This window comes from Pholcus phalangioides, unplaced genomic scaffold (assembly GCF_987345545.1).
Source record: "Pholcus phalangioides strain wild (caught in Gottingen) unplaced genomic scaffold, Ppha-v1.0 ptg000003l_1, whole genome shotgun sequence".
NCBI lineage: Eukaryota > Metazoa > Arthropoda > Arachnida > Araneae > Pholcidae > Pholcus > Pholcus phalangioides.
In genome coordinates this window covers 3,692,140-3,708,417 of record NW_028301596.1, presented here as the reverse complement: position 1 = coordinate 3,708,417, position 16,278 = coordinate 3,692,140, and the positions used below count along the sequence as shown (strand labels likewise).

Sequence of the window (16,278 nt, the reverse complement as noted above, 5' to 3'; positions counted from 1 at the left end):
TTGAGCTGTAGCCTCTGTTATCAAAGTTGAGGAAACTTTATTTTCCTGATCGTTCACCTGGCAAACTCAGTTTTAGTTTGCCATTTCGTAACTCTTCATGCCACAATCTGCTTCGAAAGCTTCCTAGGAAACAGAGGTTCATCCACAGTGTGTAGAAATGACTCTTCGAAAAAGGATGTAATAGTGCTTTAGTTTTCCTCGGTAGTACAAATTTACGGTGGCATAATAGTATGTTATCAACAGCGTGCAGAACAACTAAATAAAATGAATGAGAAAAGACCATGATATACATATAAAAAGGTACGCATCATCAAAATGCACGATGTGATGTAAGTGAAATGTTTATCCATATTTTATTCATGGTAAAATCTTGCCCACAGTTGCCCTCTAAATTTTCATATTTATACCTGGGAAGTGAATTTATGAACACCCTGTATTCTTAAGAAAATGCAAATTTCTTCAAAATCAACAAATTAACCATGTGGGATACTGCTTGTTGTTTTTTATTGCAAAAATTCAGTGCGATTAAATTTATTGTACTAGAATGAAGCAGCAGTAAAAATGACTGCCGTCGGCCCTTCTAGGTATAACGTAAAGTCCGGCTCTTCTAGTGTTAACGAGAAGGGGAAAAAATCCCAGAGTTCATTGAAATTCTGAATTAATGGAAGAAGTAATTGAAGAATATTTATGGAAATTCAGAATTGTAATGAAAAAAAAAATAGTTCCAGAATTTTTAGTGGAATTAATGAAAGAAATAATTCCAGAATATTGTCTAAAATTCCGAAATAAAGAGAGAAATAAATCCCAGAATTGAGAAATAATACTATTCATAGAATTAATGGATGAAAAATTCCAGAACTGATTGAAAATACGAATTAATGAGAAAAGAAAATTACAGAATTTAGAGAGAGAGAAAATTTTTAGAATTAATGATAGGAAAAAAAAAATTGGAAAATTGATTAAATTATAAATTAATGAAAAAAAATGATTCTATAATTAGTGAAATTCAGAGTAAATGAAAGAAAAAATACAACTCCCAGAATTGATTGAAATTCAGATATAATGAGAGAGAAAAAATCCCGGAATTGGGAGATGGAAGTTCAGAATTGATCAATGACACAATTCCAGAATATTGATAGAAATTCACATTGATGACAGTCAGAATACCAGAATTGATGAAAATTTTAGAATCATATTCAATTAAAACTCTGATATTTCGTTTACCAGACAACCATAAATACATTTTATGAGAATTGTTTAATATTTTATCATGTATATATATTGTTTATAGTTTTTGTAAGCAGTATAGAAATATATGACATCCATATTTGTTACGGGCATCTTTTTCTCAGCCACCACGTTGGGCATTTTGCCTGATGTGGCCTCGTATTTGTATTTATAACAAAAAAAAGGGAGTTTGATATATGTATATTTGTAAGAGCGTGCCCGAGCCCCCACAAACCTCGGAGCTCGGTGCGACTGCAACTGTTACACTTACTACTAATGGAAGCTCTGCTAACGAGGCCCACTGAACACTGAAGGCTCGGACATCCCCCCCTCCACCCTGAAACATCGATGAGATATCGAAGCGTTCCTAACACGAACCGCAGACCACTAAGCTCTGCTAACGAACTTGACCGTACATGCACCTCGCACACATTTTCCCGCGGAATGTGTATCCTAACGTACATGCAGCAACGTGTTACGTGAATGTATGTATTCACCTTTATGCGTGGTCGTTTATTGTTCTTACTACTGCCAATACCTGTCGTACATATTTTGAATATTGAAATGTTAAATTCGTGAATTTCCATGTTATATAAGTACAGTATCATGTTGAAGGTCTACCTGCTAAGCTTTACGGAACACATATTACCGAAGAGCTTGGCGGAGCACAAGTGGTACATATGCACCATGTGTGAACCCCCCCCCCCCCCGAACAAAATCACTCTATAGTTCTTTGATACTCAAGTGGCAAGCCACACTATCAGGAGTGGAATTCATTCAATCTTCAATAATTACCGTTAACAAGGTAACCTCCTATATTTGGTGTGATATGCATTTTTGACAACAATTATTGGAATATATGACATCCATAATTTCATGGGCATCTTTCTCTCAGCCACCTCGTTGGGCATTTTGCCTGTTGTGGTTTTGTATTTGTATAACTTTTTATTCGATGTGTTGTTGCTCGTTTTTGACATTGAACCTCTTACTCCTAACCTGATCATGGCCCGCCGCTCTGTCTCGATGAAGAGACAAAAAACGGAAACACCGAACCCCAGAAACACTGACTTGAAGAAAACATTTGAAGAAGAGACATGTGCTCCCTCCCCACACCACATCCACAAGAACGCGGGCGCAGGACTCGGGCAAAGGAAGAAAATATAACAAAGGAGTTGGTGCGCTATCCCCTCGAAGGGGGAATTTTATGCGGCAATGATGTGATCTGTGGCATTTACCATCCTACATGAACCGTTCCAAACGCCATTCATGGTTATAGAAACGTTCTCTCCACTTGTCAATACAAGATTCATCGAAAGACTGGTTATTTGTAGAGATGAAGATTACAAGGAAGAAAATTCATCACTGCCGCCACGGGGACTCGAACCCCGGTCGCTCGCTTGCCGGACGAGTGCTCTACCATCGAAGCTATGTAAGCAGATAGAATATTTCAACCTTGGAGCGTATATGTATGCATATGGCCATCTGGTTGGCCTTTGTCATTCACGAGCTATTAGTTGATTGTTGACGCCGTCCATGTACGGTGCCTTTCAATATATATACGCTCCAAGGTTGAAACATTCTATCTGCTTCCATAGCTTAGATGGTAGAGCACTCGTCCGGCATGCGAGAGACCGGGGTTCGAGTCCCCGTGGCGGCAGTGATGAATTTTATTCCTTGTAATCTTCATCTCCACAAATAACCAGTCTTTCGATGAATCTTGCCATTCATGGTGTTTCACTGCGCCGATCACTTAGCAAAAGGAAAATCATTAACGTGAGCGTTGCCATTTGAATTTTTTTAAATTTTGTTACTGTGGCGTAACCGCGAGAGCTTGGGTTTCGGGGTTCTCTTCATTCTCGAGCGCATACCTCTAAAAAACACCTACATCTCGAATTTTATTCTCATTCGTTGATTTTTTTGCGGCTTCCTCCTCCTCCTAACCAAATGATGACCCATCGCTCTGTCTCAATGAAGAGATATATAAGCAGGTGATCTCGAAGAAGACTTGGACTATGTTGGAAAATTAGCGTGCATGTATGTTCTGTACCTAACGTGAAGTTTTTGTTTCTGTGTAATACTTGTTATAGTACTGCCACCTGCCAATAATTTTTCAAACTATGAGCGAAGTGTAATGATTGAATAATTGTGATATCGTGTAGGATCGTTCGAAAAATATTTGCTGCCGCTAGGGGCTCATAAATCGGCAAAGTTGTTTCGTAATCGCACTGTATTTATTCAGTGCCGTCTTAACTCATGCTCCTACTCGGGCACCTTAAGTGCAGACGGGCCTCATGAAACAGATCTAGATCAAATAGGCCCGTTCCCAGAAATTTCCTTCGGGAGGGACCATTTTCATTTCGGGGGGGGGGGGGGATAGGTCCCAAGTCCCCCGTCCGCTACGCCCTTGGGATCAAATATTCCAGAGTGAGCACGTCGATTAGTAGAGGTTGGCATTTCTGACCAGGTGGCGCGGGCTCCGAAAAACCACTTTTCTCAGGCCCCATGATGTTCCTAAAACAGCCCTGCTGTATTTCTTCTATCTATTCTATATAATATGAGATATTTCGCTCATGTACGGGAGGAGGAAAGATATATCGTGATGCTAGGTTTTTTCCAAATGAAAGCGTGTCGAGAATGCTCGGGCTGAATCCCGACTGATCAGTGAAGAGAAAGTTCCCGCACTGAAGTCTGTTCAAGGCCCCAGGATTTTAGTGCGAATCCAGGGCGATTCAGGATTTTATATTTGATTTATGATTTCATACGTAAATTATGATTTTATATATATACAGGGTGCATAGCAAACAGGGTGTATGACATTTTTACTGGCGAAACGTTGAACCTAGAGGTATACTTCCAACTAGAAAAAGTTTCCAAATAAAGTGTAGTACACAGATATGTCATTCATGTTGAAAGCGCTTGTGTAATTATTAAAATAAAAAAAAATAATTGTTTATACAGTCCCCGTGTTCCCTGAAAACCAATTAGAAAGCTGTTGCTCTGTGTCTCCTGATGCAAACTAAAAACATTCCGCGTTTCTATGTGTAATAATCACTGAGGTAGTCAAATTAAAAAAAAGGAAAATTGGGGAAAAAACAGCATTAAATGCGGGTAAAACGGTTTATCCGTATTTTACTCTTTTCCCAATATTCCTGTTTTTGAATTCGAATATATATATATATGTCTGCAAATATTGTACTTAGAAGCGGGGAATTTTTTTAGTGGGCATCAGGAGAGACATCAGGCAACAACTTTGTAATTGTGTTTCGGGGCACACGGGAACTGTATAAAAAGTTATAGTTTAATAACTTTACTGCCCCTTCAGACATGAATAACATATCTGGGTATTACACGTTGTTTGAAAACTTTTTCTAATTGGAACTATATCTTCAGGATCAAAGGCTCGCCAGTAAAATGCCATACTCCGTATGTGCTATGCACCCGGTATATGTATATCATGTTTATGATAACCGTGCGGAAAAAAGAAGGATCAAACGAGTAATAGTGATTATACTAACAATACTTCACCTTAGAATATGATTTCTATCATCATTAACTCCCCTCGCTTGCAACCTATTGGCAAGAAACTCGGATGATCTTTGTTTGACGAATCGGCGATAAATATGGTAACCTTGTCGTAACCTAACCGCACGTTAGAAAAAGAAACAGAAGTACAATAAAAAAAAGAAGAAAACTAAGTAAAGGAACAAACGAAAATAAAGCAGTGTGATAGATAAGTTGATAAAAGAGTACTTATGAAGTAGATTTCTCTTTTCACTCTCTCCCTACCTGTTGTCTTTCGCTCATATATGTATATAGTAGAAATATGCATCACACATGCGGGGGAAAAATCACTAATACGACTAGAAATAAGCGGAGGTAAAAAGCACAATTTTTTCCCATAGAAATTTACAACAAAGCTTCACGATGATCACAGGAGAGAGGAAATGAAACAAAGAAAACTTGTTTCAATTTATTCTACTGGGGCTTAAGCGCAATATTACGTCCTTGATCGTGAAGTAGTTGAATAGAATGTTTTCTTGGAAAGAAAACAACTGTAACTGAATCAATATTTTTATTTTAATTTATGCTTGGGAAGACTTACTTCGCTCTTTCATAATTTGGTAAAAAAACTGATTGTCAGTAAGACATTAATTTAAAAAGAAACCACCAAATCACATCACAAATGACATTCTTTTATTGTAAATAAAAACTTTCATCAGCCATCTTTTATTTTTCAATTATAAATAAGTAGCTCAAAAGAGAAAGAGAAAACAAGAGATGAAATAAACGTCTTCGTAAAACTCTAATTACGCGCAACAATTATATACAAATAATGAAAATACTTCTCAGAGGTTCAATTTGAAAAAAAAAAAGACTTTTACTCTCTTGGGGGAGGGAGGGCAGTGCTAAATGTGTTATACGCATGTCCATGTTTATGTAGAATATCGCTACAAAGTCTGCCGTAAGTAACGCAGTGAAAGCAACGCTGGCAGCAGTAGTATTAGAACCGTCGAACCGACCATTCGCCAAGATCCTGAGCCGGTGCAGATTTCGTAGTACTCCATGCAGTCTTTGCCACTGAAATTGCCCCCTAACCTAAAGACGATCTCGTCGACGGTATCGGCACATTCTTCTCTTTGGTTCAGTAGCATGCGAAGGCATCTTCGGTAGCCGTCGAAGGAACTACAAAATAATGGACGGCGTCAACAATCAACTAATAGCTCGTGAATGACATAGGCCAACCAGATGGCCACGTGCATATAGAAATGTCCTCTCCACTTGTCAATACGGTGCCTTTCAACATATATATACGCTACAAGGTTGAAATGCTCTATCTGCTTCCATAGCTTAGATGGTAGAGCACTCGACCGGGGTTCGAGTCCCGGAGGGGGCAGTGATGAATTTTCTTCCTTGTAATCTTCATCTCCACAAATAACCAGTCTTTCGATGAATCTTGTATTGACAAGTGGAGAGGACATTCCTATGTATATATATTGATGTTTGGTCGATTCTTCATTATATTTGTATTTTTCATAATTGCATTATTGTCTACATGCTCATACGCGTAAACATACATATAACTTGTATAACTAGTTTTCGTGGGCCCCACTCGTGTCCTGCAGGCGATGTGCGTCTCCGCACCTGCCCATGTTCCCACATATCTTTGTATCGATATATTATTTTATATACAACAAGTGGGGAAGTGTGCGTGTGTGTGTGAAGTTGTGGGAGGGGTCCTGCCTGCTGGTTGGCTGTGTGGCCTGGTGTGGGTGGTTTGTTGGTCTTCGATTTCGTTGGATTTTTCCACCGTGGCCTACGTCTCCTGAAACGCACCAGCTTATACAAATACAAAGCCACAACAGGCAAATTGCCCAACGAGGCGGCTGACTTAAGAACATCATGGATCCCCGAGCCCCTACCTACTACTGCTACACCACACATGCACCCCCCCCCGGAACCCCCCAACCAATCGGTACATGCGGGAATGTGCGTGTACGTGTAGTGCAACCTGACGTAAAGTTTGTTTCTGTGTAATGCTTGTTATGTGTAGTGCTGTCATCTGCCCCCAGTTTTACTAACTATGAGTGAAGTGTTATGGTTGAATAATTTACCGTTGTAGGACTGTTGCTCTCTGTGGCGAGACTTTTTAACGGGGAGATCGGCTCGCATTTGCGCCTTGAAGTTGGGAACCACAGAAAACCAACTTCAGCCGACCACCACTGTGGGGTTCGAACCCGGATCCTCGCATCACGAGTCCGGCACTATAACCACTCGACCACCACAGCGGCAGCTTATATCCTCTAGGGCAGCGATTCTCAACCTTTATTGGCTCGCGGATCCCTTTTTAATAAAAATATTCTATGGCGGAGCCCCGCAGGCCCATTTCTTAATTATTCATCAAAGTTATTGATTTATTTTTACTATTTAAAAATATTTATAATCATTTTTTTTAAAATTTGACTGTTTCTTTTATTTTTCTCTACGGAGGCCGCGGAGCCCCCAGAATGTGAACAAGGAGTCCCAAGGGCTCCGCGGAGCATCGGTTGAGAGCCGCTGCCCTAGGGGGACAGAGCGGGGGTCACGGTTGGTCTGGTGGTACTATGCCGAGGTGAACTTGGAAAGAAAAATCACCTGGTCTCCGCTGGCACTCGTAACAGATGTGTTTATTAGTTACATTTTTCAAGTTTTATAAAAGAATTTTTATCAAAGTTTTATAGTGTAATACCAGCCTTAGACAAACTAGCGTGAGTGTAAATATTTCAAATGGACTAAAATTTACAGTTTTAAAATGCCTCAATTAAAGTTTTCAGTGAAGGCATGAGAGAGAGAGAGAGAAAAATAACTTACATTATTTATTTATGTTTCATGACAAAATTGCCAAAATAGGATTTTTTATGATACAGGTACGTACCAGCACTGTAGATGCCTCTTGTCTTGATAATCGACAACGGCGATGTCTCTTGAATTTCTATCGTACTTTTCTCTGCAGTATTGTATACCGCTTGTGTAGTTTTGGATGCAGGGTAGTGCTTCTAGATATTCTGTGAAAATGAATGAATGAAAATATAGATGAGTTATATACGAAATAGTGACAACTTTCTGAGGTACATGAGTATTTTACCTTTCTGAGGTACATAAGTATTTTACCTTTCTGAGGTACATGAGTATTTTATCTTTTTGAGATACGTCAATATTTTATCTTTCTGAAATACGTCAATATTTTATCTTTCTGAAATACGTCAATATTTTATCTTTCTGAGATACGTCAATATTGTTTTTCCTTTTTAGGTACACCTATATTTTATCTTTTTTTCTTCAGGTACATCAATATTTTATCTTTCTGACGTACATCAATATTTTATCTTTCTGAGGTACATCAATATTTTATCTTTCTGAGGTACATCAATATTTTATCTTTCTGAGGTACATCAATATTTTATCTTTCTGAGGTACATCAATATTTTATCTTTCTGAGGTACATCAATATTTTATCTTTCTGAGGTACATCAATATTTTATCTTTCTGAGGTACATCAATATTTTATCTTTCTGAGGTACATCAATATTTTATCTTTCTGAGGTACATCAATATTTTATCTTTCTGAGGTACATCAATATTTTATCTTTCTGAGGTATATCAATATTTTATCTTTCTGAGGTATATCAATATTTTATCTTTCTGAGGTACATCAATATTTTACGTTTATGAGGTACATCAATATTTTTATTAATTTTTTATGATTTTATCCTTTTTTTTCATCTTTTTGAGGTACATCAGTGTTTTACCGCTTTGTCGCAACGTTTTTTCTCAAACACAAAATTGAGTTTAAATTTTTCAGTTTTACGTTGGTTTACAAAAGGATGGCGAAATTCATTGGAAAGAAATAAGAATTTAAACTCTTAGATGAGAAGTGAACAAGAAAGATCACTGTAATGTTATCAGCGTGACTTAAAGAATGACTAAATAAGGCGGAAATTGTCGAAAAGTGTCTTGAATAAAAGTCAATTTTGTTGGGACACTCAACTATACTGTTTTACGATCGGAATGTTTAAGTACTTGGACTCTTCCAGGAGAATTTGCAGAGACATTGACATCGCCAATTAAGTGCGCCGCTTTCTCAACGAGAAAACAAGAATTTCAAAAGGGTAGAGAAATGGAGGAGAAGGATAGAGAAGACCAACTTACGTTTTCGAAGGTTCCCTTCGTCAGCACAAAGGCCCAGAATAACACTGCGTGGTCCCGCAATTTTCTCGAGAAACTCGTCCCTGTACTCCAGAGGAATGCATTTTCTCGAATACCTCGTCAAGCAGCTCAGGGCAGATTGGGCTTGCCTGATTGGAAGAAAAAGAAGGACCTTAATTAACTCGACAACACCAATTAATAACAAGTGTTAATATAATATGAGAATGGTTTTTTTTCTTTTTGCGCATACCCTATAATTTGGGAAGAGTAGATAATTTTTGAAGAGTAGATCCAATGGATAAATCAAATGAAAAACTAAAAATCATGGCTTACGTTTCGACCAAAATGGATGCCGTTTGAAAAAGAATGAACAGTTGATTCAAAACTGATCACGTGATCACACTGACCTGAGGCTTCCGTCAGGACTAGCCTGGCGATTTTCCACTGGTAGCTCAGTGAACAGAATGATTAAGCTAAGATCTAGCAAAAGGCCAGCAGGATTTGATCATGCCTGAGTCCATTTAGAGGCCGAAACACACGTCACGTTAGTGTAGTGTGTTTTGGTTTTTAGCATGGGATTGATCAGGCGACGAACCAATATCTGGAATATTTAGTCTGAGATCATGGTGCTACTATTCTGCCAACCGAACAAGCAATAGAGGAGTCTGATCAAGTCTCCAACAAAATGTTGATCAGACCCAGACCTTTGATGAGATCCTGAATTGCTGCTTCCCAGTGCAGATGTGATCAGACTTACTTAGACTCTAAGACCTCCTGATCCTGATCAGACATAAAGCAAAATCTTTTAGATCTCTCAGGCCAGATCGTGATCAGACTTAAAGCAACTGTTTCAGATTTAAGTTTGAGTCGTTGTGTGATCGTGCGGGTATCGTGCCAGACTCTCATCTACAGGATCCAGGTTCGATCACCGTTGGCAGCATAGGTGGTGGTTGGCTGAAGTAGGTTTTTGGCAGTTTTCGAACTTTGAGGCTCGAATGTAAGCCAGTCTCCCTTATGGAAAAGTCTCTTCGCATAGAGCAAGTAGAGGCATTCAACATAATTCTAACATAACATAAAAAATTCACGGATTTACCATTTTCACTTCAAAATACGAAAGACGGATTTAAGTACTAACAAGTACAGGAATCAAGTAAAAGTCTGGCACCATAAACACGGTAGGGTCACACACACACCCGCAACACAAGTTCCGGCATGTACCGGTGAGCAGGGCCGTCATTTCAACTTTTTCCAGGGGGGGGGGGCGGCAAAGAGCATGTACTAAAGGTACATATATGTATATATACCATTGGTAGTGTATTTTCAAAAGCCAGCGGCCCCCCCACCCAAATGACGGGCCTGCCGGTGCGTAAGAAATTTCGTGCTTCCAAACCCAATGTCTCCCCCTTCGAAAGATTGGTCTAATGCAGTGTTTCCCAACCGCCGGGCCCCCTTACTTCAGCTTACTTATCATTACAGTCCCCAGTGATTATTGAATTTTTGACCAGTAGGATAACTATGTTGGGATGCAAAACTAGCCAGATTAAGACTACTTATCGTACCTTTTCTTACTATATAATCGAAATTACCAGGATGGTTCAATCCTGGTTCAAGGTCAACTCTCTCACGAATAGGGTAAACACCTGAATCATCCGGAAGTATATACGCATTCCATCTCACTAGACTTCAAGTTTGTCCCTTTGGCATCGGGAATAGTCAGAGAAATGCTTCTGTCTCTGCGGGAGCGAAATAGCCTTAAAATTATCCCATTCTTCCAATTTTCTTTCGCGAACGGTACATGGCAGTCAAACTCAGACGTCGAAAATTCAATGCAATCAACAAAAAAAAAAAGATACACGCACAAAACCTTAGTTCGAATCCACTGTCATCCACACAGTAATGATTGGGTGCAGATACTCTAACACTACACCATTGTCTGCACACACATAGCCCATACAGTACAGGCAAATGGTCACAGAATGGAAAAATAAAAAAAACTTCAACACACATTCAATATCACAAGAGGATGATTGAGCAGGCAACTACGCACACTCATCATTCATAGATGAAGGAAGCGCTTTTAAAGTTGAATAGCTTCTGGCTTGTTGAAAATCTGAGGAATTCTCAGACTCTTGATGATAACGTGGTCAATTTTTCATCAAGTTCCCTTGAAGAACGGTACAGATAATTATGTCAAGATTTTGAAACACATCTCAACCGTTCCCCGTATAATTTATTGTGAAACAACTTAGTCGAGGCTAAGTGTGGCATACTTTGTAGGCACCATTATGTGATACGGTTGTTATTTCAATTATTGTTCGTGCATTTGAGTATGAAGATTAATGACGCCACCAATCCGCATGTTCCGGAAGGGAATACGACGGCAATAACGCAGTAATGATGACTAGGCAGGAAGAAAAGCCATCATTTCAGTCATCACATTATCCACAGGTAGGCTTTTCTTTTTCTGTCGTATCTCGTGTGATTTTTGCCTCCCGTGGTTTACTTACCTTTCTCTTATGTATGTTTTTGTTTTCCTATTACTTATTCTTTGTTTTTCTTCTTCGACGACATTCATCACACGACTTCTATTTCGGTCTACAGACTCCTCAAGAACAGTGGCAGTGTTCCAGGAAAAGAAAAATAAAGAAAACACACACACACACTAAAGAGCCAAGTAGAGTACGCTAGGCCTCTTATCAAATTTCAAAACATCGCTCTTTATACTCTCGAGTCTATCTCACAAACAGGATCATTGTTCTAGCTGCAGTCAAGTGCAGTCCTATTCGGAGAAGTTGTCCACAAGGGGACAAATACCAAAGGTCTCGATAGAGTGATACCTATGCACGTAATATCGATGTGATATTGTATCCTGATTGCTATTTATGTATATTGGACTGTTGATTGTGTAAATGAATCAAAGATGAACCGGATTCAATTTTGGAGAATGTCCAGATCCACCTGGAAACTCAGAAACAGTCTTGGAGTGGTGTTGTTACGTCATCAAGTGCCAATGAACTCTAGATGTATAGAGTTACAGTGTCCAAAAGTATTCTGATTTCTTTGCCAATAGTTTCGCTAACTCCTTTTGTTTTTCTCAGAAATTGTTCTTGAGACGTGAGTCTAGGTACTTCGTAATCTTTTGAGCCCTTACAGTTCAAATGCAGGGAATTGCTAAACAGAAACAAAGTATTTCAAATCTCTGAATAACTACTAGCAACACTACTTAAACGTACATGCAAATCTCGTACACATTCTTCTGCTTAATTTCTAACGAATTGGCACATGAAGGAACGCGCGTGTGTGTATGTATGCGTATCCCTAACGCATCTGTACTATCTAAGACGTGCTTGTTTCGTGTTCTCGTTAGTGCTGTCATCTGCATTTCATTTATTGAAGTGAAGATAGTAAATTCTTTAATTTTTCATGTTATGTAAGTACAGTGTTTGTGTCTGCCTGCTCTCTGTGGATAAACTTTATCAAATGGGAGATCGGCTCGCGTCTGCGTCGAAGTTGAAAACCCGCAGAAAAAAATTTCAGCTTACTTCCACTGTGCCACCAACAGGGTTCGAACCTTTATCGTCTCTATGAGAGCCCAGCACGATGCCCACGTGATTGCACACCGATTACTAACAATACTGATATCAGGGGGATTGAATAAAGACATGAATAGTCGATTGATGCTGTGTTTCACACTTCGCAAGCTGGTGCTATAGTTTTCTAGTTATCAATCAAGTACAAAACTAGTTATTAACGAAAAAGGTGGAATCATCAATAAGTGAAAACCTGTCCTGGTGATGATGCCCACCACTGATATTGGTGAAAAGTCGGTGAATACTCATACTTTTGACTAACTTTTAAACCGAATCGATGAACGACGGTGGTGAAAACTTACAAGATAGTTGTATATATATTGTATTCGACCTAATCTAAAATACATCCAAATATGCAAACATATGCATGATGTAACTAACCTGATGGTTATATAATTCGCCAAAACAGACAACTTTCACCGTACAATGTGGGATCGGATAGCCGCGGGAGGGCGCTTTAGGGGGGGGGGGGCAGCCGGGTCTGGTGCCCCTGGTGCTGAACCAGAAGGGGGTGCCAAATTCATCCTTTAACTGCTTATTCTACATTATAATGGGCGCCCGGGTGACAAAATATCTAGTTGCGGCCCTGATTAAAGCTGCATAGATGATTAAAAATGGTAACAGTTAGATACTTATCGCCTTTAGCGCTTCTTGGCGATATCTATAAAAAACTACTGCTTTCCACTTTCTTTTCCTTTCTTCCCTCCAGCTTCCCTGTTCTAGAAACTAGTTGCATACTAGTTTCTCTCTTTGTTCGTCTCTCTCTCTCTCTCTCTAGTTTCTACTCTTTTCCCCCTTTCTTTTTCTGTGCTGTACTTGATCATGTGTTGTTTTTGAATAACGTCAAAATCTTACACTTATTAATATTCTTTGTTCCCACTGATGTTCAAAATATTAATATTTGCGATTTATTTCCTGAGTGACAAAAAATAATTCCGCCGGATTTTTCTAAAACATTTTTGTGAATATATTGTATATATATATTGTATTTGTATTTGTATTTAAATGAGTAGAATAAGGGTGGTAAGTTTTTCTAATTTTTTTTTTGATGAAGTCACCTTGGGACCCTTTCCTTGTCAGTCCTTTTTGGAGGAGGAATGTCTTAAAGCAGTGTAGGACGTCTTGCCAACAGTGCTGTCCGAAAAAATAATTTTGAAGAGTTTCACACTCCACTTCAAAATTATAAGGGCTATTTTTGAAGAAAGAGAAGTGTTTTTTTTTTCATTAGTGAGAAGAAACAGTATTAAAAAAATTACCTAAAATTTTGGAGGATTAATTGACGAGAATTTTACTCCTCAAAAAAATTTGGAGGAGCAAAATGGAATTTCCTGATTGAACTTTTGACATACCCTTGGTCATACCGGGCAAAAATGTTAACCTTTCAAGTGTTAATCTTCGGGGACACTCTAATATTTAAGTCAGATGGGGAGCGGGGCGCGTCTGTTAATAAAATGAAGTGAATTTATCAGTGAAAAAGTCTGCCCGTAGAAAACAAGCAGATCTTCAACACGATATTTAGGGGCCATTCAAGTATTACGTAAGCAGATTTTCAGCCATTTTTGACCCCCTCCCCCCGTCAGCAAAACACTGACCCGTCTTTCCCCCGTGTCAGCAAAATTTCGTCAACAACTTAGAATATGTTATATCTTCAGAAAGGGGTGGTTGATGACGTAAGCAACCTTCAACCCCCCCCCTTGTCATCAAAAGTCAGCAAATCCGAAACCCCCCCTCGATGCTGACGTAATACTTGAATGACCCCTTACATACAAGGAAGAGGTGAGCTTTTACCATCTTTACTTCAAAATACGGAAGACGGATCACAGTATCTACAAGAACAGGAATCCAACATAACTCTGGCAACACACATACGTTAGGGCCATGCATATAAATACCATCACACAGCACATTGTACCGACTCGTGAGAAATTCCGCATAGGAATGTGTACGAGGTGCATGTACGATTAAGTAGCAGTAGTAGATTTGTCCACCCCTGTTGTCTATCACCACTGGATGGTTTCTGTTGGAAACACGTTTAGGAGCCCATCTCAAATAATCTTCAGGATAAAATTTCAATGATCTGCCTCCATTAATTCACTAACACAACAAACCGCACAGCGGTGTATGTCGGCTAGTCATCTCTGGTCTCCTCGGAAAAATAGAAAATAATAATACATATTAGAGTGGCAGCCGTTTAAAATTCGTTTAATAAAATTTCCAGTTGTTTACAAATTCTTTTCTTTCCAGGATCCTTTTCTATTTAGTCACCACAGAATCAGCAGGATTTAGCTTGAGGACTAGACACAAAATGTTTTATTGAAATCTACCGCGAAATCCGAAAATCCTTGGTCTCTGAGCTCCCTGAAGATGGATTCGAAATTCACCGAGAGCCAATTGGATGACTTCAAAAAGGTCTTCGACAAGTTCGACATCGATGGTAATGGCGTGATCTACTTGACGGAACTGGGGATCGTAATGCGTTCGCTGAACTACTACCCGACCGAATCCGAGCTGCAAGACATCATCACTGAGTTCGACAAAGACGGCAGCGAGACCATCGACTTCGCCGAGTTCACGGAACTGATGCGCCACAGGATGAACCCCTACATGTCCGAAGACGAGCTCGCGGAGGCTTTCGGGATGTACGACGCAAACAGGGACGGCATCATCTCCGAGTGCGAGTTCCGACAAACGATCCGCAGGTTGGGAATCCAGATGTGTAACGCCGAGGTCCACGATTTCTTCCTCGAGGGCGACGAGGACAACGACGGTGGCCTGAACTTTCAAGAGTTTTCCAGACTTATGACGACGGTTTGGAAGTGAATCGGCTTTTCACATCCCTCCCTCGCGTGTATCCATTCTTCAGGGATCCGGACTTATTGAGTGATTCGATCATGTTCATAGTGAGTTCCCCGCTAAATTAAAAGTAGAAATTATTTTCTCATATTCCTACTAACTTTATATAAATACGAAAACAAAGGCAACAGCAGGCAAATCACCCAACGAGGTGCCTGAGCAAAGATGACCATAACAGATATGGATGTCCAATATAACCAAAATACAGCAACCCAATATAAGAGCGTCTAGATAGACATTGACGGTTTCTTCTCAGCCCAACATATATCAAGGAAATATATTTTCTGGATTTCATATCGAGGTGAACTCTGAAATAAAAGTCATCTGGTCACCACCGGGACTCGAACCCAATCCTTTTTGCATTCCGGGCAAGCATGCTGCCATCAGCACCACTGCCATCTACCAGAGCGTGAAATAAGGAATGTAGGGTCGGATTTCCAGTGGTGTAGATGGCAGCATGCAAGAGTGCCTCTAGCGGAGACCAGATGACTTTTCTTTCCAAGTTCACCCAGCACCTCCTAGAGATAGAAGGCTTCCGCAGTCTGCTTGTGACGTCAGTAAGTAGTCGATTTTACCCTCAGAATATTCAGGGAAAAAAATTCCCTGCTCGTGCCAGTATCATCGTTGAGTCGGAGTATCATCGTTTTGAGGAAAAGAAATGATCGGATTCCTAATTGGCGATTTCTATGTCCCACACCCAATCAAATATGCGGTATTTGTGAGGCAATCAGGAAGATTCTACGTCAAAATGAAGAAGTAACGGAATAGGATGCGGTGTTTCAGAATGTGACAAACTTGCTAGGTAGTGTCTGAATGACGTTTATGACAAACAATGCAGAGGTCTTCTATGTCTAGGAGGTGCTGGCTCACCTCGGCATGAAATACAGAAAATATCTGTTTCTTTAATGAAAGCGTATGTCACGGA

The 16,278-nt window shown here is 39.6% G+C and overlaps 2 protein-coding genes across 2 annotated transcripts in view; one reads left to right on the top strand and one right to left on the bottom strand.

The window, feature by feature from the left end:
* Positions 1-5,399: 5,399 nt before the first annotated feature.
* LOC149087908 (uncharacterized) overlaps positions 5,400-16,278 on the bottom strand; it is a 33,372-nt gene continuing 22,493 nt past the window's right edge. Inside the window, exons 3-5 of the mRNA XM_089242514.1 lie at positions 8,914-9,059; positions 7,640-7,769; positions 5,400-5,910 (exon numbers count right to left, since the gene is read on the bottom strand). Coding sequence (XP_089098640.1) covers positions 5,676-5,910; positions 7,640-7,769; positions 8,914-9,059 — 511 coding nt within the window. The 3' untranslated portion in view covers positions 5,400-5,675. The remainder of the gene's footprint in view (positions 5,911-7,639; positions 7,770-8,913; positions 9,060-16,278) is intronic.
* LOC149087909 (calmodulin-like) lies at positions 14,496-15,320 on the top strand. Its single transcript, XM_089252707.1, has one exon. It carries the CDS (start codon positions 14,865-14,867, stop codon positions 15,318-15,320), a length of 456 nt encoding a protein of 151 aa, XP_089108833.1. The 5' UTR covers positions 14,496-14,864.

Excerpts from the sequence above, each read along its gene's own strand:
- LOC149087909 (XM_089252707.1), top strand. The coding sequence starts at position 14,865 with ATGGATTCGAAATTCACCGAGAGCCAATTGGATGACTTCAAAAAGGTC.